The sequence below is a fragment of the Balaenoptera physalus genome (genome assembly GCF_965194825.1).
Source record: "Balaenoptera physalus genome assembly, chromosome: 2".
In the NCBI taxonomy this organism is placed as follows: Eukaryota; Metazoa; Chordata; class Mammalia; order Artiodactyla; family Balaenopteridae; genus Balaenoptera; species Balaenoptera physalus.
The window spans coordinates 110778932-110801883 of NC_138883.1; the positions used below are offsets into that span (position 1 = coordinate 110778932).

At 49.7% G+C, this 22952-nt stretch overlaps 1 protein-coding gene across 27 annotated transcripts in view; it reads right to left on the minus strand.

Annotated features, from left to right (window-relative positions):
* Nucleotides 1–22952, minus strand: part of MEGF11 (multiple EGF like domains 11) — a 366746-nt gene that overhangs the window by 64587 nt on the left and 279207 nt on the right. For all 27 annotated transcript variants that reach the window (XR_014258455.1, XR_014258456.1, XM_082445213.1 and 24 more), the window contains 4 exons: nucleotides 14744–14990; nucleotides 13388–13508; nucleotides 6752–6888; nucleotides 2397–2609 (listed from right to left, as the gene is read on the minus strand). Coding sequence is in view for 25 of the 27 variants with exons in the window: in XM_082445213.1 (XP_082301339.1) it covers nucleotides 2397–2609; nucleotides 6752–6888; nucleotides 13388–13508; nucleotides 14744–14990 (718 nt within the window). In the remaining 2 variants the exon portion in view is untranslated. The remainder of the gene's footprint in view (nucleotides 1–2396; nucleotides 2610–6751; nucleotides 6889–13387; nucleotides 13509–14743; nucleotides 14991–22952) is intronic.

The following is a 22952-nucleotide window of genomic DNA, read 5'->3' on the forward strand; positions in this document are numbered from 1 at the left end:
CAGTCCCCCGACCGCCCATGTGGGACCCCTGTGTTTAGAGTCTTGGAGCTCTCACCCTGCCCTCCAGACCCAGCCCAGAAGCCACCTCCTCCAGGAAGCCTTCCCTGACCAGTGAAGCGGTTTCCTTGGTGCTTTCTGCACAGAGCCCTGGGTCACAGTTACTTGAGTACATGTTGGGACCCAGCAGGGCCAGCCGCATATATTTCATTGATTCTAAGATGCACTTTGCCCCACATTTTCAGATCTCTGATGGATGTGCTATGCAGTCAATGGTATGTCATGGCTCAGTTTTAGTAACACATAAAATAAAGCAGTGCCTCACTACTGGTGTTGTCCTGTATTTGAAGAAATATGGTAGGAGGTCCTCAGTGTGGGTAGGTGCTCCAGACTCAAGTTCCCTGAGGGCTGGACTTGTGCTGAGGAACCCTTTCTTTCTTGTGTTTGGCCCTGCAGGTTCTCAGTGTTTGTTGAATGAATGACTGAGCGAATGAATGCTTAAGTCATATATAGCCCGTTCCATTGGCTCCAAGGCCCCCTCTTAATGGTCTCCTTCCCAACCCTCTGCCCTTGCAGACAACACTGCCCGAGCCACTTAGCTCCAGGAACTGAGGACTGAGGACAGATTCTGTCAAAGCCACAACACTTTCTAAGAGGCCTCTGCTTACACTGACCCGAGGATCTTGGGTGATGTGTGGAGAATCAAAAGCTGGAAATGAAGAAGGGCCAAGGCTACGTCCTGGCTGTCCCAGAGACAAGGCTACAAAGCAGAGGTATCTCTGTCTGGCCTGCAAACAGAAGCAGCACCCACTGCCCAGGGCAGCTGGTCCTCCCCTGAGCTGTCCTGCAGGCCTGAGGGGAGAAGGCAGACTCCCCTCACCCTGCACCATCCGAATAAGAGGCGGCCACATGGAGAGCTGTGGAAGCATTTATCTGGGGCCTGACAGCCTCATTTGAAGCTTTAATCTGGGGCCCGACAGCCTCATTTATCACCAGAGGGCGGTGCCAGCTGGTGCAGGAAGCAGGTAGGGAGGGGAGCTGGGGGAGGTGGCCCAGGGCGGCTCTGGCATCTCCACTTCCAGGAAGCAGGGCTGGGGCCCGCTTCAGCCCAGATGTCCCCAAGCCCCACTTTTTTTTTTTTTTTAACTGAGCCTTTTATATTATTTATTTTGTTTAGTAGCACATGATAGAATTATACACAGATTATTTTTTAAAAATCAAATGTGGGGCTTCCCTGGTGGCGCAGTGGTTGAGAATCTGCCTGCCAATGCAGGGGACACGGGTTCGAGCCCTGGTCTGGGAAGATCCCACATGCCGCGGAGCAACTAGGCCCGTGAGCCACAACTACTGAGCCTGCGCGTCTGGAGCCTGTGCTCCGCAATAAGAGAGGCCGCGACAGTGAGAGACCCGCGCACTGCGATGAAGAGTGGCCCCCGCTCGCCGCAACTAAAGAAAGCCCTTGCACAGAAACGAAGACCCAACACAGCTAAAAATAATAAATAAATAATAAATTTAAAAAAAAAAAAAAAAAAAATCAAATGTGGCTATTTCTATATACATTAAGCCCTCGGCATAATTTCTGCCTCTGAAGTGCTAATACAGTATTTTAAATTATACAAACATCCAGTAAACAGCATTTTAGTTTATGACACTCTGTTAATACAATAAATATACAAAACTTCCAAACTACTAAAAACATGCAACATTAGCGGGACAGATGGAGGGCATTCATATAGAACCATGACAGTCACCGTAATGGCAGCGCAATATCACTCGTTGACAAACTATACAGATATCCCTAGATAAATAATCCCAGTCCCAGATTAAAAACCACAGACACAGAGTGCAGGGAGAGGCTGGCCCCAAGCCAGGACCCTGCCGAGGGCCTGCGCTCTGTCCCTGCTGCTCCTCCACCCTAGCCACGGCCAGAGGGGATAGCCCTCTGCAGCCCCCAGGTCAGCCATACCGATTCTTAAGGTCGCTTCTAACACCGTCCCTCTGGGGCTCACGTCCCCTGCTTCTGCCTTGGTGGTCCTGTCTCTGGGCCCCTTGGGGCTGGGAAAGGGCTTGGTTAGATGCAGACTGTGTGGAGGCGAAAAGTTCTCCGCGACAACGCCCCCAGGGCCCGTGGCACCCTGAGCCCAGCCCCCCGCATTCCCACCCATCCCCACCCTGTTTCCCTGAGGGCCAGCAAGTTCCCTCCTGCTCCTGTGTGTGGGGTCTCAGGTTGGCCTGCTTCTTTTCATCAGACTGGCCAGTGAAGGTGATTGCTGAGGTCCCAGCTCTTTCACTGCCTGCCTGGATGATCTGGCTGGAGGTGGGGTTTGTGCCCTGAGAGCCCCCTCTCCACCAGGGCCCACCCCACCCCTGCCCCCTGCTCACCCGTCCCCAGCTCGTACCTGATGGTGTTGCCGGCATCACAGGGGCAGGGCAAGCTGCAGCCTGGGCCGTGCAGGCCCTCGGGGCACAGCCGCTCCTGGCAGCGTGGGCCTTTGTAGCCAGGTTCACACTTGCAGGCACCGGTGGTGGGTGAACACTGACCCCCGTTGTGGCAGTCACAGCGCAGGGAGCACTGGAAGCCAAAGGTCCCGAAGGGGCATTCCTCTTGGCACCTGCGGGATAGCAGAGTAGGGTGAGACTATGCCCCCTCACCTGCCCTTCCAGATACATCCAGCACGTACCGACCCTGCCTCCAGGCCTGGGCCTGGTGTGCTGCACCCCCTCACAGCCTCCTCCCCTCTTTCCTCTCCTCCTCCAGGAAGTATGCCGTGGTTTAGTCACCCCAGTCCATTCCCTCCTCCATGCCAGTTCCCCTCAGTCTCCAGGACTGAGTTCATACTATCATATTTCATTGATTATAGGCCTTATGTGTGCTTTTTTCATTTTTTGGTTGCATTTTTTGATTTAAATTTACCATTTTAATTATTTTTAAGGGTACAGTACAGTGGCATTAAGTACATTTATATTGTTGTGCACCCATCACCACCGTCCATCTCTAGAACCTTTTCATCTTCCCAAACTGAAACTTCTGTACCCAGTAAACAACAAACCTTGTTTTAAAAATATATTCTAACATCTCTGAAGCCAGTTAAGTCTTATAACTGATGGCATGTCATAGTTTAATTTTCAGTGTTTTTCATTCTTAGCAATATATAAACTAATGATGCATCTCACAATCGGTGGCATCTTAGATTTGATGAAATGGGGTAATTTTATTTCTACTCATTGTCTCTGTTTTTTGAGTCTTTCTGACAGATGTACAGTCTCTCTTTGTCATATGGGAGATGATCCTCTTCCAACAGTGTCGAGTTTCCCCATGAGGACAAGATGCATCCTCTTCATCAGACTGGAGAATCCCCCAAGACAGGGGCTATTTCCTCTTCCTTGGACGGGGTGGGGTTCCCTCAAGGCAGGGGCTGAGCCTCTTCCATCAGCCGGTGAGCCCCCCAAAGAAGAGGACCTGGCCCCCTTTGTGTCCTGACTCTGCTGGGGCCTGGTACTTGGAACTCCCAGCATAATGATAATTGTTTGACTCATCGACTGACATCCATTGGTTGTGGGTCCTCTGTGGGTGGGTGTAACCTCTGCTGCTGACTGCCTAGCTTCCTGGATGTGTCCAACACCCCTCACCCCAGCCCAGGGATATTTCCCAGGGGATGTAGATTCATCGTCACAGCAACAAATTAAGGGGTAAACCTGGGGGCACATGGGGTAAAAGAGATGGGCGACCCCTGCGTCCCAGAGACAGGCAAACAGAAATGGCCTATGGACTCTGGGGTTTTGGATTATCTGCATCCCCACACTGCTTCAAAGGTGCAGAGAATGGGGAACTGACTTTACAGCTCTGACATCTGCTTCCTCATCACAAGATGGGAGGATAATAGCTAAACCTCACCAGGTGTTTGAGGATTAAATGATGCAACGTGTATAAACACTTAGAAAGGTGCCCCATGCATGGTAAGGGCTCAGTAAGAAGTGTTAGTTCTTATTATTACTCTTGTTAATACTGTTTTCTATAGTTCTCCTAACAGAGCCCTTCTGGCATGAAAAAGCTCAAAGGGAAGAATTCCAAATGTTAACATTGGAGTGGACTTGAGGAATTACAAGTCATTTAATGATTATGTTTTACCATTTTCAGGTTTTCTATATATCTTCTACAATAATCAGGGCAGAGGGGAACAATAAAAGATGTTTAAAAAAAATACAGCCTTAGCGTCTTTATTAACTCTTGGTGAGTCCTGAGTTGGAAGCAGTGTTTTCCACCACACACCCAGATCGTCTTCCTACAAATCTTGCTGCATTTTAGTCAGTTTGAGGCCTCAGCAAGGGAAAGAACAGAAAAGAGAGGGAGGAAGGGGAAAGAGAGAAGGGGATATAGAGAGAAGGAATGGGAGATAGAAGACAGGAAGGAGGAGAGAGTAGGATGGGGGAGGTGAGGAGGGAAACCAAGGCAGAAGGGGAGGACACAAGAGAGGTGAAGAGCTGTACAACTGCCATCTGGATTGCCAGCCCCTGTTACTCCTCAGAATGGATTTCCCCAGAAGTCACTCAGCTTGCCTCTCTTGGATGTCTCAGACAGCAGGGGAAGAAACCCCAGCCTGGAGACACCTCCGGATTCCTCCTCCCATCCAGCAGGACTGGGCAGAGCCCTGGAGAGTGAGCTCCCTTCTCTGAAGGCCACGTCCCTGCTCCATCATATTTACAAAGGGACTGACTCCACAGCCCCAGAAAAAGAATCTAGAAATGAAATATTGACAACCTAATCCATTTACATAATCAGCCTCTTTTTTTTTTTTCCTACCCACAAGTTAAACAACTTATTTATTTAGAGATCAAGCAACGACTGCTAATGAATTTTACACAAAGCACGCTAATAATGGGGCCTGTGGAACAGGAGGGTAATCACAGCAGGAATTCGTTTTCTACTTAAACATCCTTCCTTTGCAACATATCAATCTAATGTGTCCGATATTGCCATTAACAACCAGATACATTGCTCAATTAAATTACAAAATAAGCTGCAAAACCCTCATTACGTTTCATGTTTAATTTGCACTGGATTCTGCCTATCCGGGGAGGCCTGAATTATTACACCCGCTCAACTTTAATATGCTCGCAGTGATGTGGGGTGGGTGCCTGCGGCTGTCACCTACAGAATAAATGGAGGCAATTCTACAAAGTATTAAACACCAGGCAGCCCGTTTCGGTGGGAAACCCAAATGCTACCGGGCCCTTCTAGGAATTCTTCTTCTGTAGATGGTTGACGAAGCTTGCCTGAAGACCCCGAGGCTTTTGGGGTTTCTCTCTGCCTCAGGATCATGGGCTGGGCCCCAACAAGAGGGACTAGGGGTATTTCTCCATTTGGTACCTCTTGGCACCAATGAGGTTGGGTCCGCTGGCGCTGAGTCCAGTCAGCTGGAACCCTGGGCCCGCTTGTCTCCAACAACGAATGGGCTGTATTCGCTCTCATGTGAAAGTGGCCGGAAACAAAGGGTCCTGTTCTGGTTCTGGGGTCTTCCGGTTCCTGTCCCTGCTGGCTCATCCCAAATGTCTACTTATCCAGGGAGATGGTGAGGATGGGAAGGTGGCTCAGTGCTTTTTACTCCTGCCTCCCTTCTCCCCCTAGAGATGCAGTCTCCCACAGAGGTCAGAGAGGGATGGATGCCCAGATGCCACACCCCGCATTCTGTGCCAGCGATGCTCACGGAGATGAACACTGGTTCACAGAGAGATCAGATCTGGCTTAAAAGACTTCAGGCCGGGGGTATGCAAGCCCAAAGCTAAAAACGGAAAATCTCTTTTCTGGACCGCTGAGGACTTGGGGCTGACTCCAGTGAGAGCTGGAGGGGCGCAATTATGTTGATCAGAGCCAGTAGGACTCATGGGTTAATTCAGGCCTGCTTCCTGCTTCCTGCTGTTACCTGGGCAGGGGAAGCAGAGTGACAAAATCCAGGGCCAGAGGTGAAGCATGGATCCCACAGAAGCAGGCAAGGGTGTGGCAGCCTCCTCTCTACTGCCCGTCTCTCGGCTCAAAGAGACACACGTGGTTCAGAGTGAGAGGGAGGAGACTCGCTCGGGTTCTCTGGACAAACGTCCTCTGCCAGCTCTGAATCCACTCACCGTCAGACACCTTGGCTGTCGTTTCTGCTCCTGCTAGAGCGCCTGCCCTATCATCGTGGAACCTTTCTTACCATGGCAAGTGCGCACGTCTGGCAGTTCCTCCGTTATGTGTTTTGTAGGTTATCCACTAAGGCTGCAAGGCTAGTTTGATACCAGGACATTGGTGCCCTTGTTCAGTCTGCTCTCAGGCCACAGGCCTTCAGAGGATGCAAACTGGCGTCAGTGTCCTTTTGGCAGAACTCACGTCAGGAATAAAAATCCACTTCTAAAAGCAGTTGTGCAAAATGTGTGAACTGATTTTGCACGCTCAGCTTCCTTGGCTTATCGGTGCCACTGCCTCTCTCCAGGAGGGCAGCAAGTAGAGAGTGGTGGTAGGTGCCCAACCCCTTCCCCAGGTGAGTCAATGCAAGTTCAGGGCTTGGGTCACTGGGCTGGGGTGGGGGCGTGGGTACCCTCAGCAGGCTGAGGGTCAGGAAGGATGGGTTGGCAGAAGGACTCAGAATGCTTTCTGAGAAAGGAACAGGAAAGCTGGCAGAAGAAGGCCATGGACCGGTAAACCTGAGCTGTTCTCTTCAAGGCTGCTGTGAAAATGAGTATTACGAACAGCAAGGACGAGAGTTAATAGCTCCCTTACCTGTCCCCCATGTATCCGGCTGTGCAGTGGCACTGCCCAGTCACGTGGTCACACTGCCCTCCGTGGTGGCAAGGACAGTCCTGGCTGCAATTCTGGCCGAATGTCCCTGGTGGGCAGGGCTGGGCACACACTGCTCCCTGAAACACAGGAGGGAAGACATGCAGAGGTGGTGCTGCTGAGATGCAATCCTGAGGCCACTTTCTTCTAGAAGTAGCACAGTTGCTACAGCCCAAGGGACCACCCCATTCCCTCAGTGGGACCTTCTCCCCAATCACAGAAGCATAGAAAGCTGGACACCATGGCTTCAAAGCTAGAGATGGGCAGACTGAGGCCAATTGGCTCATCTAATTATTCAGCACACACTTACTGAGTGCCTGTTGTATACCAGGTCCTGTGTTAGACACTAGGGATATGAAAATATGAATAAGACTCAATTTCTCTCCTCCCAGTCTACTGGGGAGAGAGACAAAACAGGTAACTAGTGCACGGTGCTAGGGGCCCTCACACCGGTACACAATAAAGTGCTGAGGAAAAACAAAGCAGAGGTGTGATTAAACATGGTGGTCTGGAAACACACATTTATCTCTACTTCTTACCCAAGCCCAGCTAACAGGAGAGTAAAGGGGGGAAATGTATAGACCTACAAGGAGAAAAGGAAGGGGAGAGGGGACCGTAGAGGACAAGAGGTGTCACGTGGTGGAAGAGGGACCGGCAGATAGAAGAGCAGTAACTGCTGGGGTTTCTGCTTTCTCAGCAATGCCAAGTGCCTGCAAAGCGAGCGTGGCAAGACAGAGCTCAGAAAAGCTCAGGAATCAGAGACCCCAGGGGCCTCTGAAGGCCAAGGTGCAGGTGTGGGGAAATAGGGGGACGGTCTGAAAGTTTATAAAAGAGGGAATTAGACCCCAGATTTTTACCCCCATTTCAAATAGCCAAGTGACTTCCCAAGACTGGCAGTTTACTTTTAGGAAGGTTGAGCCATATCGGCTTCAGACACAGGGAGTGGGGCAAGAGAAATGCGGATCTTGTGAGATCTGCCTGCTGAACAGTCAGACCCTCTGCTCTCTTCCCCTGCTCAGCTCCTACGATGCTAGTGACCAGACTCTACTCCCTCTGGCAGGGTTCTGGAGGATTCCTTTCCGGGGACACTGAGAGGAAAGGCCTATAAATAATGATATTTGAGAGTCCCATCAGTCAACAAGCCTGGCATCTCCCCCCACCCCCTAGGCTTCCAACCAGCTTTTCCAAGGATCATGGTAAAACATGAACAGGAAGCCAGGGATCACCAGATATTTGAAATGAGGCTCTAGCAAGTTGGGAGATGGCGGTAAAGCACATTACGTAGAAATATGGAGGGAAATGCCAGAAGAAACACCTAAAAGATTTGAAGCTGGTACCTTTCAGGAGAGGGACTTGTGGCAGGTCTGGGGGGGTGCAGAGGACTACTCTCTCCTCCCTCCAGTAGTAGCCTTGTGGTATTAGATACTGTGTATAATTTTTAAATTATACATGTGACTCAGATCTTTATCAGACAGAAATCTAAACTTACTCTTGTCTCCTGCTGCCCTTCCAGCCTCTCCCACACCAGAGACGGTCATTTTTCTTATGCAGATCAAGGATTCTCCCACAATTAATTAATCAATTAGTTCAACACACAATTATTAAGCACCAACAATTCCCAACCCCGAGGAAGCTAGTTTAGGCAGGAAAATCCTGCTGACCGGGGTCATCTATCAATATCATCCAATTTACTTGTAATGAATTAAGTGGGAGGCCTTTTCGCTCAGATGTCTCCTCTACACATAATAAGTCAGACAGTGCGGGGCTGAGGGGGGCAGGGATGGGGGACTGAGCAGCAGAGGCAGCGGCCCAGGGCGGTGGGATGAATGTGTATATGAGGAGAGGGGCAGGGAAAAGCTGCTCAGACGATGGCATCCCTCTTCTTCCTGGAGGTGGTGGGGTTACCCGGGCTTGCCTTTCTCACTGTACCCCACAGGCTCCAGGGATTCTTGAGGGAAGAGGTGAGTCTTTCTGGCCACCATCTGAGCCAAGTCCTCTGCGGTCCTGGACAAGGACATTCTGACCCTGAAAAAACATTCTGAGCCATCCTGGGGGCTGTGCTTATACCTCCTCCCTCTCCATCACGGAGCACTGTGGGGTACGCTGTACCTACACACACACACACAGACGCCCCTATACACCATCCACCCTGTTCGACTGCAGACTCCCTTTCTCTTCAGCGTTTCTGAGACATGACCAGGGCCCCCTAAAGAGGCCAATAGGAAAGTTTGCTTCCTTTCAACACTTCCTGGGGAAATCAAGCATCCTTGAGACTTTTTTGGATAGGAGGGCGAGCACTTCTTTTAGCCCCCGCTCGTATTCCCCAAATGCAGCACCCCAGGTCCCTGTAACCCTAAGCCCCTCCTCAGGCTCGAGCTCCCGGGGCCTGAAGGAATGTGTTACCTTGGAAGGACTGCTGCCTGGTGTGGTGGGAAGAACAGTGGACTCATAGTCAGGACTTGGGCTCAACCCCTAGTTCTACCTCCTCCCAGATGGCTGAGCAAGGACAAGTCACGTGATCGTTCTGAGCCTCGGTTTCCTCATCTAGAAAATGCGAGTGGTAACCCCCAGTCTCCCAGGTGGTTGTTAAGATTCAGTGGGATTAGAGATGTGAGGGAACCTTCATTAGTATTAGAGATGAGCAGGCCCTTCATTAATATTAGTTCAACCCATGCGGACACCCGACGTACAGGTGGTGGGAGTCCAGTATCACCTGGGACAGAGAAGCGTCGGGGAGAACCACATAATTAATTGGTCACTGCTGGTTGGAAGAACAGCTTTTTGGGGAGAGGTAGGGGGAGAGGACAGGCAGGAAAGTACCAGCTTGAGAGGGCTGTGGTCTTATGGTTTCTTTCCTGCTACTATGAGCTGAATTGTGTCCCTCTAGATTCATATATCCTAACCCCTGGCAACTTACAATGTGACTTGAGAGAGGCAATAAAGTGAGGTCATTAAATGAGGTCATTAGGGTGGGCCCTAATCCAATATGACCCATGTCCTCATTGGGAGAGGAGATTAGGACACACACAGGTGCAGAGGGAAGGCCATGTGGAGATGCAGGGAGAAGACAGCCGTCTACAAGCCAGGGACTGAAGCCTCAGAAGGAACCAACCCTGCCAACACCTTGGTCTCAGACTTCTGGCCTCTAAAACTGTGAGAAAACAAGTTTCTGTTGTTTAAGCCACCCAGTCTGTGCTACTTTGTTATGACAGCCCTAACACACCTGCCCTACGGTCACCTGAAAGCGTATCTCCAAGTGCAGTGGGATCTCAGGCTGTGTGGCATCTAGAAGGTTAGAGATGAGGTGAGGCAATAGCCCTGCTCCTCTCGGGACTGGTTAGATCAAATGGTTTTGTCAAAATCTGGAAACCAGCTGCACTTAAAGAGGACCATGGCTAAATGGAGCATAAAAAAGGAGGGGGCCAAGATGGTGAAGGACTCGAGGTTATGCCAATGAGACAACGCAGCCTCTCCAAGCATCTAATGATCACTGCCGTCCCAGGTGGGTGACGTGGATGGGCATGGATGCCCTCAGTGGATAGTGCACAGTGGTTGGTGTGGGTGCTGTGGAAATGATCCCGGCCACAGGCCAGGCCTTGGGGCTCCATGAATAACCCTTCCCAAACCTGGGCTTCTATGATTTTACAGCTTCAGCTCCAAACACCTCTCCTTGCTCCTTCATGATCACTGGTCCTATTTCCCAGCTCTTCAGGTATGTTGTTTCCTGTGTGTATATGTGTGTGTGTATATGTGTGCACTCGCACGCACATGTGTGTGTCCAGCCTCTAGCATCAGACTGGGAACTCCTAAGGCAGGTGACCTCCCATCCATCTGCAGTACCCATTCTCATCAAACCACTCACACCTGGTTCGCCTCCTTTGAAAGGTCTCAGAGCCCAGAAGAAGAGAGGAAACAACCCCCCAGGTTCTTTGCAGAGGCCCTCTGGGAATGGGCTCACCACAGCTGGGTGAGTGTCGTGTCCTGTGGGCATACACCAGAGACCTGGTGGCCTGGGGTCTCTGAGGAGGGGCCTGGGAGGCCAGAGTTCCTGGCAGCTCCTCTCCAGCTCTGCATAAAGCCTCGGTTCTTTGGGGACCTGTTCGGCGTGAGTGAGCAATCGTACTCTTTAGATCTCGGACTGCGGCTGAAGCCACCCGGGGCCAGCAGGAAAGTGAGGCAATGGAGGATGATAAAGAGAGGGCCCTTCTGCCCTGAACCCGCCCCCTGGCCCCAGCCCTCTCCCTGGGCGGAGCCTCAGGCCTGAGCCACAGCTTCATTACACTGTGACTCTGCACGCACAAGGGGTGTTAATAATTCATGCAAATCTGCAAGTTAAATGCTGTGTCAAAAATAGAAATGCAATTGTCTACAATAAAATTAAAGACATAAAGTCCCCAAATCCAAAGGCTTCTGTTGACAGAGTTTCCTGTCATCTGGAAGAACAAACCTCTCACTGTACTGGGAGAAAAAAAAATCTCTTGTGTTGGTTTCCTCCCCTCCCCCTCTTCAATCACCAGCCACCATCAGTCTCTCCAGAGAGGACTTTACAGGTACAGGTCTGCCTGCGGCCTGTTCTCCCCCTACCTCATCCTGACTCGACCGCACTGCCTACTGTTGGGTCTCCGAGGACCCAGTCTGCAAGTGATGGAATTCCGGAAGCTGGCTGGAAATGAGAGGGCATTTGCAGACAGTGGTTCAGGGTGGGAGAAATGGGCAGGTGTGGGAGAGTCAGCAGCCCCTTTATCCTCCTCAGAAGAGACAGAGACAGACAGACACCGAGAGCTGGGATTCAGGAGTCAGGAGACCCGGATTCCAGCTCCACCTCCCTCTTCACCAGCTGTGTGGCTTTGGCCAGCTCACTTAGCCTCTCTGGGCCTCAGCTTCCTCATCTGAGAAAGGAAGGTATTGACAGACCAGTGGTGTCCAAACCTCTTAAAGCTGGGAGGCCCTCTTTTTACGTGAAGTCTTACCTAGAACCTCTAGGTAGACTGAAATGGGGAAGTGGGGTGCGTGGGAGCCAGAGCCCCAATTATTAGGCTACTCGTCCCCACCCTCACCTCCAAGAAACCCTAGGCTTCTGTGAAACACAGAAGCAAATCCTACAGTCTGCATTGATTGTTTCCAAACGCAGACTTGAAGACAGGGTTGGCTGCCTCAGAATTATCTGGAGGAGATTATTAAATATAGAGATCCCCAGGTCCCAGAAGGTCTCTGGTGGAGCCTGGGAATCTGTATTAACCCCACCTCCACCCCCATGCACCGTGACTCTGGTGCACAGCCAGGCTGGGACCAGGCTGAACCAGGTGACCCACCAGGTCCCTTCCTGCTCTAAAAAATTCTGGCAAATCTCTGCCTGCGTCAACAGGCCCTGCAGCCATCCCTCCTGCTGCCCCCCACCCCCCCACATACACACACCATGATCTCGTCGTTCACAGCCTCCTGAAAGATCCTGCTCAGCAGCCCTGTCCTTCCTGGCTTTGCAAAGCCTCAGGCCCCAGGGGAGGCAGCCGGCTGTGTCACTGAGCTCCCCCCGAAACGGGAAAGTCAGCCTCAGTGACTCACTGCTTCTGAGGGGCTTGGGGACACTGACAGGGGGAGCATACTGGCTAAAAGGAGGCTGTGGCTCGTCTGTGGCATCCAGGGACACACAAAAAGCAACTGTAGAGCACTCCAGAGCTTGCAAGGCACATTGGATGTGCACTGCCTCATCTGAGCCTTCTGCCAACCATGCTGCTATGAAGGGCAGGGCTGTTTTTTGGGGTTTTTTAAAAATTTCTTTATTTTTTGGCCACACCGCACGGCATATGGGATCTTAGTTCCCTGACCAGGGATCAAACCCGCGTCCCCTGCGTTGGAAGCATGAGGTCTTAACCACTGGACCGCCAGGGAAGTCCCAGGGCTGATGGTTTTCATGCCAGCTTTGCAGACGGGGAAGCAGAGACTAGAATAGCCAAGGGCTTTTTTCAGGGTCAACATTGGATGTGAGGCCTGATGTGATGTGATAAATCTCATCCCCCTTTCCCACAATGGTGGTTCCCAGACAAGAGACCTGGATTGGTTGAGGCTGCATCAGAATCACCTGGAGCACTTGTTAAACTATAGATTCTGGGGCCCGCAGAATCAGAATATGTGTGTGTGTGTGAGTACAGAGGTTGGAGGCTGGGAATCTGAAGTTCTATAAATGAAGGTGATCCTTACCCTGCTCTCTCCCTTCCCCTGCACCACCCCCATCTTTACACCATGCCCTTTTCACCACATTTCAGAGCCCGTGGCAGCTCAAGTGAGTCCCTATGCTGAAAGACAGAGACAATTTATGAGAATAATTCAACTCCTTTGCACACGAGGGACCACAGGCTCAGAGAGGTTAAGTAACTTGCTTCAGGTCACACAGCACTTGGATGGGAGCCCTGGGATTCAAAGCTGTGTCCATGACACAACTGGCAGTGTCTAATGATGCCCATGACCATAAAGAGGAGGCAGGGTATTGAGGGTGGGAGAGGAATTCAGCCCTCCAGGGTGCATGTGAGGGATGCTCAGACCTCTTACAGAGCCCCACCCACATCCTGCAGGTCCACCTACCATCCAGCCTGGGGGGCAGGCGCACTCGCCAGTGATGTGGTGGCAGGTACCCCCATTCTGGCAGGGGCAGCGCAGCTCACAGTGAGCCCCGTGGCTCCCAGGTGGGCAGAGCTCCTCGCAGCTGCGTGGGGAAGCAGAGGCGTTAGAGGCAGCTGCATGCAGGTGAGGTCACAGGGCCCTAGCGCTGCCAGTCCCAAGGCTCCCGGGCTCCCTAGAAGTTAGTGAGTGCACAGTCAGTGTGAACTATACTAGGCACAGGGCCAGGAGAGGGAAAACAGGGCTCAGATACAATGAACTGGAAGGTTGTGTGCTTGGGCCAGTACTTGTGGGATGATTTAAGGGCTTTTAGTGTAAAGAAGAGTGCTCTACGGGGAGAGAAAGCTGAGGAAGGCTTCCCTAAGAGGGAGACATTTCCCTTGAGTCTTGGAGGTGAAGTTAATTTCACTGGGAGAAGGGGAGGAAGGGCATGCCAGGCAGAAGGAACAGCACAAGCAAAGGCCATGAGACATAGCCATGACTCCAGTCTTCAAATTCTGCCTAAATTCAGAGAGAGGGAGAATCTGGGACATGCCTCCACCCTCTTCCAGGCTTTCAGCTACCACAACAGGCTTCTGTACAGGGACTATCACTGCTGAGATGCAGGGAAAGATCTGCCTGGGGTCTTGGTCTTGGGCCTTAGCCCAATGTTTTGCCCCTGGAGCTGTGGCCAGACACTGGGGCAGGAGACACACAACATCCATCAAAGATGTATCTGCAGCCAGAGTCTTGGGTGTCCCCTCAGGATCTAGGGCTGTTGGGGAGGCCACTGAGCCTTTGACAGGGTGGGGAGGAGAACTTCAATCTTGCCTCTGAAGGGGTCTCAACTAAGCAGCCTTGGAGGGCTCCTGTCCAGGCAGCCTCCGTCTCCAGGGAACTGGAGTGAGGGGCTGCTTGGGGTCTGAGGGGAGAAGGTAAGGGAAGAGGAGCAGGCGCAGTAAACTCCCCGAGTCTGTGCATGGTATCTGCCCAGGGCCCTCACCCACCTCTGCCTCAAATGGCCTGGAAGGGTCAACAACGGCATTTGGGTTACGATCAGAATTCCAAACTAAGGTCTGGGGCCCGGACCAGGAAGGGCCTCCTGGGAGGAGGTTAGCCAGCTCCTCTGGCCATGAGAGCCTCCATCAAAATGTGTCCTCCCAGCTCGCACCAGTCACCCTGGGGCCTCGACAACAGGGATGTGAGGGTGTGGGCGAGGCCCGGGCGTTCAGCCTCTGCAGGACTTGGGGTCGGAGCGCAGGAGATTTTACAGCCAGGACTATCTTGACCCTCCAAGTGTTTCCCGATCCTGCTCTCCCAGCCGCCCCGGGCTTTACTCACTAGACGCCAGTATAGCCGGGCAAGCAGAGGCACTCGCCGGTGCGGGGATCGCAGCTGGTGCCGTGGTGGCACTGGCACGGCAGCTGGCAGCCCTTGCCGTGGGTGCCAGGTGCGCAGAGCTCCTCGCAGCGCCAGCCTCGGAAGCCGGCGGCACACACGCAGGCGCCGGTGATGGGGTTGCACAGGGCTCCGTTTTGGCACTGGCACCGGTTGCTGCAATGGGGGCCCCAGTGGTCGCTGTCGCAGCCTGCAAGAGAGGAGCGGGTCAGGGCAGAGGGATCCCCGTGGACTCTCCTTGGGATGGGGGCTGGGAACAGCCTTCCCATCTCTGCATTGCTCTTTACTGGATAGGAGGCGGCAAGGGGTTTCTGGATGGAAGCTTTGGCGCTTCATAGCTCCATCAGCTCCTTGCCAAGCCCCACTCCACTCCCAAATAATCATCCAAGCTCAGAAGCTTCTTTCCTCAATGCGTCTCCCAGTCGGGGTCATTCCATTCCAACCACGCCTCTCCAGAGCCCCCTCTCAGGTATTGAAACTCTGGAACCACAAGCCATTTTACCATTGCTAAAACTTCTTGGTTGGCTCTCTCTTCCTCTCAGCCAGGCCCTCTCTCTTCCAGTGTGCCTCCCCTCTTCTCCGTGACCCTCCTCCCCTTCTTGGTGCCTCCCCAGCCCAGCCCTCATCTCTCTCTCTTTCCATCTCTTCCTGAAACATTAGTTCTTCTCACCTCTTGCATCTCACTTTCTGTGAACAAGTCTTCTAACGCCCTGCCCCTCCCCCGGCTCCATCTCCCTGTCACCACCTCCACCTGCATCTCTCTTTCATGCCGCGTCTCCCTAACAGTAATGCCTACACCTCCTGGTTCCTTCATCCTCAGTTCAATTTCATTACTTTCCAAGCAGCCAACTTCAGAAGGAGAAGGAAAAAAGAAATATTTTCCTGGGAGGTGACAGACAGCCTTGAAGATCTTTATATGTAATTAAATGTTTCAAAGAGTGATATCTGAGCCAGCTTTGCAGAAATTCACACTCTGTGGCGGGGGGAAAGGGGCTGAATAGCAGTCCTCAGGTAGGTCACCCAGCCTGCTGCCACTTCCTAGTCTGACCCTCACTTGATGCATACAAGACACACAACAGCAAGACATCCTTCAACTATAGCCTCATTCACTCAAATCCTGGAGTAGAGGTGCATGTGGAGTTCAGGCAAGGACAAGCATAAATAATGTACTAGGAGATGTTCCATGGAGAAAAAGACTGCTCCCAGCTAAGGAAGCAGGCAACATTTCCTGGAAGAGAAAGCATCTGAAGTGGGCTGTAAAAGATGTCTCCCTTGTCTGACAATCAGAGTGACTAACTGTCCCAGTTTCACCATTGAAAGTCCCTCATTCTGAGAACTCTCTCTGTGCTGGGCAAACTGGAATGGCTAGAGACCCTACTGCCTGAAGTCAAGGAGATGATTAGTTGACCTTTGTGCTCCAGTGACTGTAGGGTTTAGCCACTCAAAGAGGAAAGGGGGCAGGTGAGTGGGATTGGGGAAGGTGTCCCTGGGGCAGGCTCAGTATGAGCAAAGAGACAGTGGTACTTGAGTGCTGGGTATGTACAAAAGCACAAGGTTCTAGTGAAGCCAGTGGGTACATGGGATCTTTGGAAACTAAAAGGCTGATGGAAGAATCACTCTACCAGCCCCACCAACCCTCCTGCATATACTTCCCACTTGCTGACCAGGGTCAATTGGTCAAAGTCATGGAAACTGTCCATTACTTTTAGTAGATGGAACCACACTAGGCCTGGAATCCCAATCACCCTATCTTGCATCATCCCTTCTTCACTGTGCCCCAAATATATACACATACAAACCGAGCTGCCAAACTCTGAGCAAGACTCACCCTGCATTTTCTACCTGGTACTACAGTAAGTGAGGCAAAAACCAAGTCCAATAGCCAAAACAATTTTGAGAAAGATGAACAAAGCTGGGGGCATCACACATTCTGATTTTAAATTATATTACAAAGCTATAGTAATTCAAACAGTATGATATTGGCATAAAAAGACACATAGGTCAATGGAATAGAATACAGAGTCCAGAAAGAAACCCATGCATATATAGTCAATTAATTTATGACAAAGGAGCCAAGAATATACAATGGGGAAAGGACAGTTTCTTCAATAAATGGTGTTGGGAAAACTGGACAGCCACATGCAAAAGAATGAAACTGAACCCCTATCTTACACCATATGTAAAAATCAACTCAAAATGGATTAAAGACTTGAATTAGGACCAGAACAAAAAAACTCCTAGAAGCAAACATAGGTAGTAAGCTCCCTGATATTGGTCTTGGCAATGATTTTTTGGATTTGACACTAAAAGCAAAGGCAACTGAAGCAAAATCAACAAGTGGGACTACATGAAACTAAAAAGCTTCTGCACAGCAAAGGAAACCATCAACAAAATGAAAAGGCAACCTACCAAATGGGACAAAATATTTGCAAATCACATATCTGATAAGGGTTTAATATCCAAAATATATAAATAACTTATACAACTAAATAGCAAACAAACAAACAATCTGATTAAAAAATGGGTAGAGGATTTTAATAGATATTTTTACAAAGAAGACATACAGACGACCAACAGGTACTTGAAAAGATGCTCATAACCATCAGGGAAATGCAAATCAAAACCACACTGAGGGGACTTCCCTCGTGGTGCAGTGGTTAAGAATCTGCCTGCCAATGCAGGGGACACGGGTTCGAGCCCTGGTCCGGGAAGATCCCACATGCCGTGGAGCGACTAAGCCCGTGTGCCACAACTACTGAGCCTGCACTCTAGAGCCCTCGAGCCACAACCACTGAAGCCCGTGTGCCTAGAGTCCATGCTCCACAACAAGAGAAGCCACCGCAATGAGAAGCCCACGCACCGCAATGAAGAGTAGCCCCCGCTTGCTGCAACTAGAGAAAGCCCGCGCGCAGCAATGAAGACCCAACGCAGCCAAAATAAATAAATAATTTACTTATTTAAAAAAAAAAAAGAATGCATAGATTAAAAAAAAAAATCCACACTGAGATGTCACCTCAAACCTGATAGACTGGCTATTATCTAAAAGACAAGAAATAACAAGTGTTGACAAGGATGTGGAGAAAAAGAAACCCTTGTGCATTGTTGGTGGGAATTTAGGTTGGTGCAGTCAGTATGGAAAACAGTATGGAGGTTCCTCAAAAACTTAAAAATAGAACTACTGTAAAATCCAGCAATTCTACTCCTGGGTATCTACCTGAAAGAAATGAAAACATTAACTCGAAAAGATATCTGCACCCCCATGTTCACTGCAGCATTATTTACACTAGCCAAGACACAGAAGCAACCTAAATGTTCATTAATGGATGAGTGGATTAAAAAATGTGTATACACAAATGTATGTGTGTGTATGTACACACACACACATATATACACATACACACAATGGAATTATTTAAAAATAATTTTATTTATTTATTTATGGCTGTGTTGGGTTTTCGTTGCTGCACGCGGGCTTTCTCTAGTTGTGGCTAGTGGGGACTACTCTTTGTTGTGGTGCAAGGGCTTCTCATTGCGATGGCTTCTCTTGTTGTGGAGCACAGGCTCTAGGCATGCGGGCTTCAGTAGTTGTGGCACGTGGGCTCAGTAGTTGTGGCTCACGGGCTCTGGAACGCAGGCTCAGTAGTTGTGGCTCACGGGCCTAGTTGCTCTGTGGCATGTGGGATCTTCCCAGACCAGGGCTCGAACCCGTGCCCCCTGCATTGGCAAGCAGGTTCTTAACCACCGCACCACCAGGGAAGTCCCACACAAGGGAATATTATTCAGCCACGAAAAAGAAGGAAATCTTGCCATTTGTGACAATATGGATAGACATTTTGAGGGCATTATGCTAAGTGAAATAAGTCAGACAGAGAAAGACAAATACCATATAATCTCACTTATATGTGGAGTCCAACAAACAAACAAACAAACATCGAACTCATAGATACAGAGAACAGATTGGTGGTTGTCAGAGGTAGGGAGTGGGCAAGAGGGGCAAAGGTAGTCAAAAGGTACAAACTTCCAGCTACAAGATAAATGAGTTCAGGGGATGTAATGTACAGCATGGTGACTACAGTTAATAATTCTGTATTGTATATTTGAGAGTTGCTAAGAGAGAAGATCTTAAAAGGTCTCATCATAAGAAAAAAACAACTGTAACTGTGTGATGTTAGCTAGACTTAGGGTGGTGATCATTTCGCAATATATACAGATGTTGAGTCATTATGTTGTAACCTGAAACTAATATAACGTTATATGTCAATTATATCTCAATGTAAAGAATTGAGTCCAGTTATCATTATAACCTGCACTCACACTGAAAGAGGCTCACAGGACAGAGAGTGATGGAGCACCTAGCAGTCCGGCGTCTGCCACGTCACCTTCTCTCTGGGAGATCTACTCAGTGAGTAGAAAGACAGCAGAATTACCTACTGTATCATTTCTCTCTCTCTTTTTGTTGTCAAGCATATGTAGTTAAATTTGCATGAGTTTAACGTACATATGATGTGACTCCATTGTAATAATAATAACCACCACATTTTAAATGCTCACTTGTGACATTTAAAACTATGTGAATTAGGTTTTATTATCTCTCCATTTTACAGATGGGGAAATAAAGGGTCAGAGAGATTATGTGATTGCCCAAGGTTATAGTCAAGGGCAGGCCAGGTCTTCTGGCTCCAGTACTCTCCACTGGAGGTGCATGTGACACTTTCTGAATGATGATTCTGAGGAGAGAGATTTAAGAGATGTCACTGGGGACAAGGTGGCAGTTGCAAAGCACGAGGACCGGGACACCACAGAGACTAGCCACATCCTCCCCACTCATCACTATGAACAGCCCTGGGACCCAGAACAAGGGATTCCCCTCATGGTGCTGGCATAGTCACTGCCCTCAGACCTTGGCTCTGTACTGAACTGTTGGAGTCCACAGCCAGCTTGCCCTTGGGGCATCCCAGGGCAGACAGTTATGCTTTGCTTATCAGACAGGACCTCCATTCACTCTGTCACAACCAAACTCAGTAAGAAGCAAAACTATGCCTCTGATAAGGGAGCTGGATATTGTCACGAAGGCCATGCACTAACACTTGGGTGCTTTCGTTCTTCTACTCGTTCATTCAACCAAGCACCTGCGAGGGCCAGAAAGTGTCCTGCCCTCTTGGAGTGTATAATGGGTGGGGACAGAGCAACGGGAGCAGCATTTAAGGCTGACTGCAGAAGGGCTATAATCGGGGTCATTCAGGGCATCAGAGGCAGGTCTGAACCCAGACAGGGGTGGTTAGGGAAGATGTCTTCAAAGAAAAGACCTGAAGGAGGGGTGAGGGTGGGGAATGAATCTAGGCAGAGGAAATAATGTATATAAACGTTTGGAATGGGGAAAAAGCGTGAATGTGAGGGAAAATGAAAAAAAGATATGTGTGTCTGGAGTGTAGACTTTAAGGGAGACCAAGGTACAAGGTGAGGTCGATTCCTGGGCTGGGTACCAGGTCCAAGGGCTTTGCGAGCCATGTTAAGGGGGGCAGACTTCGTACAAGGGCCGGGAGGCTCTGAATATGTCCTAAGTGGAGGACTGACAAGACCAGGTGTGGCTGCTGAAAGATTGGTCTGGTGAGAATAGATATGTGGGCAGGAGAGATGGAGTAGGAGTGGGGTTGGGCGCCTGGCTGTTATAATGGGAAGGAGATGATGGTGGCCTTGACTAAGGTAGTAGCATCTGGGATGGAGACAAGGGGACAGATTTCAGCTGAGTTTATGAGGTTGAATCAGCAAGGGCGGGGTGACTGACAGGGTGCTCAGGGAAGAAGAGAGAGGGAGGTTGGGACCCTAGCTTTGGCTTAGGCTGCTGGGTGGATGCTGGTGCCACATACTTTATGGAAACACAAGGGGAAGAGCAAACACTTGGGGGAAAAGGATGAGGTTAATTTTGCTCACTGTGTTTTGCGGTGGCTAAGGGACATCCAGGAAGGCATTCAAAACCCATTCACCTACTGACTGATGCCCTCACACTTGGGTGCTTCTGCCCTTCTACTCGTCCATTTGACAGACATTTACTAAGCACCTGCTAGTGGCAGAAAGTGTCCCGCCCTCTTGGAGTGCACAGTCTAGCGGGGACAGAGCCGCGGGAACAGCATTTACAGAACGCTGTGAAAGTGCCATGATAAAGCAGTTCAGGGCATTAGAGAAGCACGTGGAAATGAAATTCCATTAAGTCCGACAATCCGGGTTCTCAGACTAGATGGTGTGTGTGTGTGTGTGTGTGTGTGAGAGAGAGAGAGAGAGAGTGTGTGTGTGTGTGTGTGTGTGTGTGCATGCACGCGCACACTGTATATGCTTGTGTTTACATCTGTGTATGTGTGTTTTATGGGGCTCCCCCCCTCCAAAAAGAGCTCTATGCACATTAGACACTGACGGAAGTAAACAGAAAACATTTTTAGACTAAAAAAGCAAAGCAACTTGGAGTCACTAACATAGGAGGAAATAATCCCTCATATCAGAATTGACAGGAAGAGATTCCATTCGATTAGAATATTCTGATTAAGGAAGCAGGGAAGTGTGTAATCCAATTCCATAGACATTCCCCCTACAGTGATTAAGTGAAAAAAAAAAGTTAGGGTTCACAGGGATAAGCTTCAGTTATCTTAGAAAATCCACTTAAAAACACCTCATTCCCTAGCAATGACAGAGAAATGAGGCAGTGAGTCAATTATCTACCCTGTTGAAGGTGGATAAAAACTATCACCATTAAAATTACAACAGGACTTTGCATTATTTCACAGACAATTGCAAACTCTTTCCAATTTGGCCCCAGAATGTCAGCCCCTCACAGACTTTTTAAATTTCTGTCACAGATGCTCCTTCCTAATTATATTTGGCTTTGGCTGATTTTTTCAAGTGGGCGGATCTTCTCTGGGCAGCGAGTGAGGGCTTAGGCCACCCAAAAGTCTGTGGCCTGGCTTGTTCTGGTCCTTTAATCCGGCCACCTCTCGCCCTTCCCAGCCTGTGCATCTCCCAGCTGATCTATCCTTTCTGCAGGGCCCAGGCTTGGGTACTCCCTCACCTCCACAAGGGGAGTGGCTACGTCTCTCCCTTCACCACCCACCTTCACCACAGACACGCTTCCAAATTTGTAAGTCCACTTGAAAGGGAGGTTAATACGTGCCAGGCCATGAGATAAAGGCATAAAGTAAATTTTATCATTTAATTCTCACAGCAACCCCTCTAACGCGGGTGCTATTCTTATCCCCATTTTGCAGATTAGGAAACAGAGGCCCAGGGAGGTTAACTACCTTGTCCAAGGTCACCCAGCTGGGGAGTGACTGGCTGTCTGAGCTCTAACCCCTGCTGTTCAACTGGGTGTGGCCTGCTGTTGATGGAAGAGGGGATGTGGGATGTTGGTGGTCAGCCTGGGCTTAGACGGCACAGGGAGATGTGAGAGCAGGGGCTCATTTTCCACAAAGGCCTTATCCAGGGATTGGTTCATGTGGAGGTGGTGGTCATAGGGCCCAGGTTTTTCATGACTGGCCCTACTTCCCATAATTTTATCCTCTTCAGTTAAGATAATTTATTTCTTCTGAACTTTTCCAACTGTGATAAAACATGTATAACATACATTTTGCCATTTGAATCATTTTTAAGTGTACAATCAATTCAGTGGCATTAATTAGACTCACGGTGTTGAGCAGCTGTCACCACTATTTCCAAAACTTTTCCGTCACCCCAAACTGGAACTCTGGAACCATTAAGTAATAACTCCCCATTCCCTCTTCCATTCTGGAAACTGCTAATCTACTTTCTGTCTCTATGAATTTGCTTCGTCTAGATATTTCACATAAGTGGAATCATACCATATTAGTCCTTTGTGTCTGGCTTCTTTCACTTAACATAATGTTTTCAAGGTTCATCCATGATGTAGCATATATCTGTACTTCATTCCTTTTTATGACTGAATAGTGTTCTATTATATAAGTATGCCACATTTTGTTTATCCATGCATCTCTTGAGGGACACTTGGGTTGTTTCCACCGTTTGGCTACTGTGAATAATGCTGCTGTGAACATGCATGTCCAACTATCTTTTGGAGTCCCTGAAGATCACTTATTAAAGGCACAACTTGCTATGTTTTTATGCCTTTGTTGACTTTCTCTATTAGGAG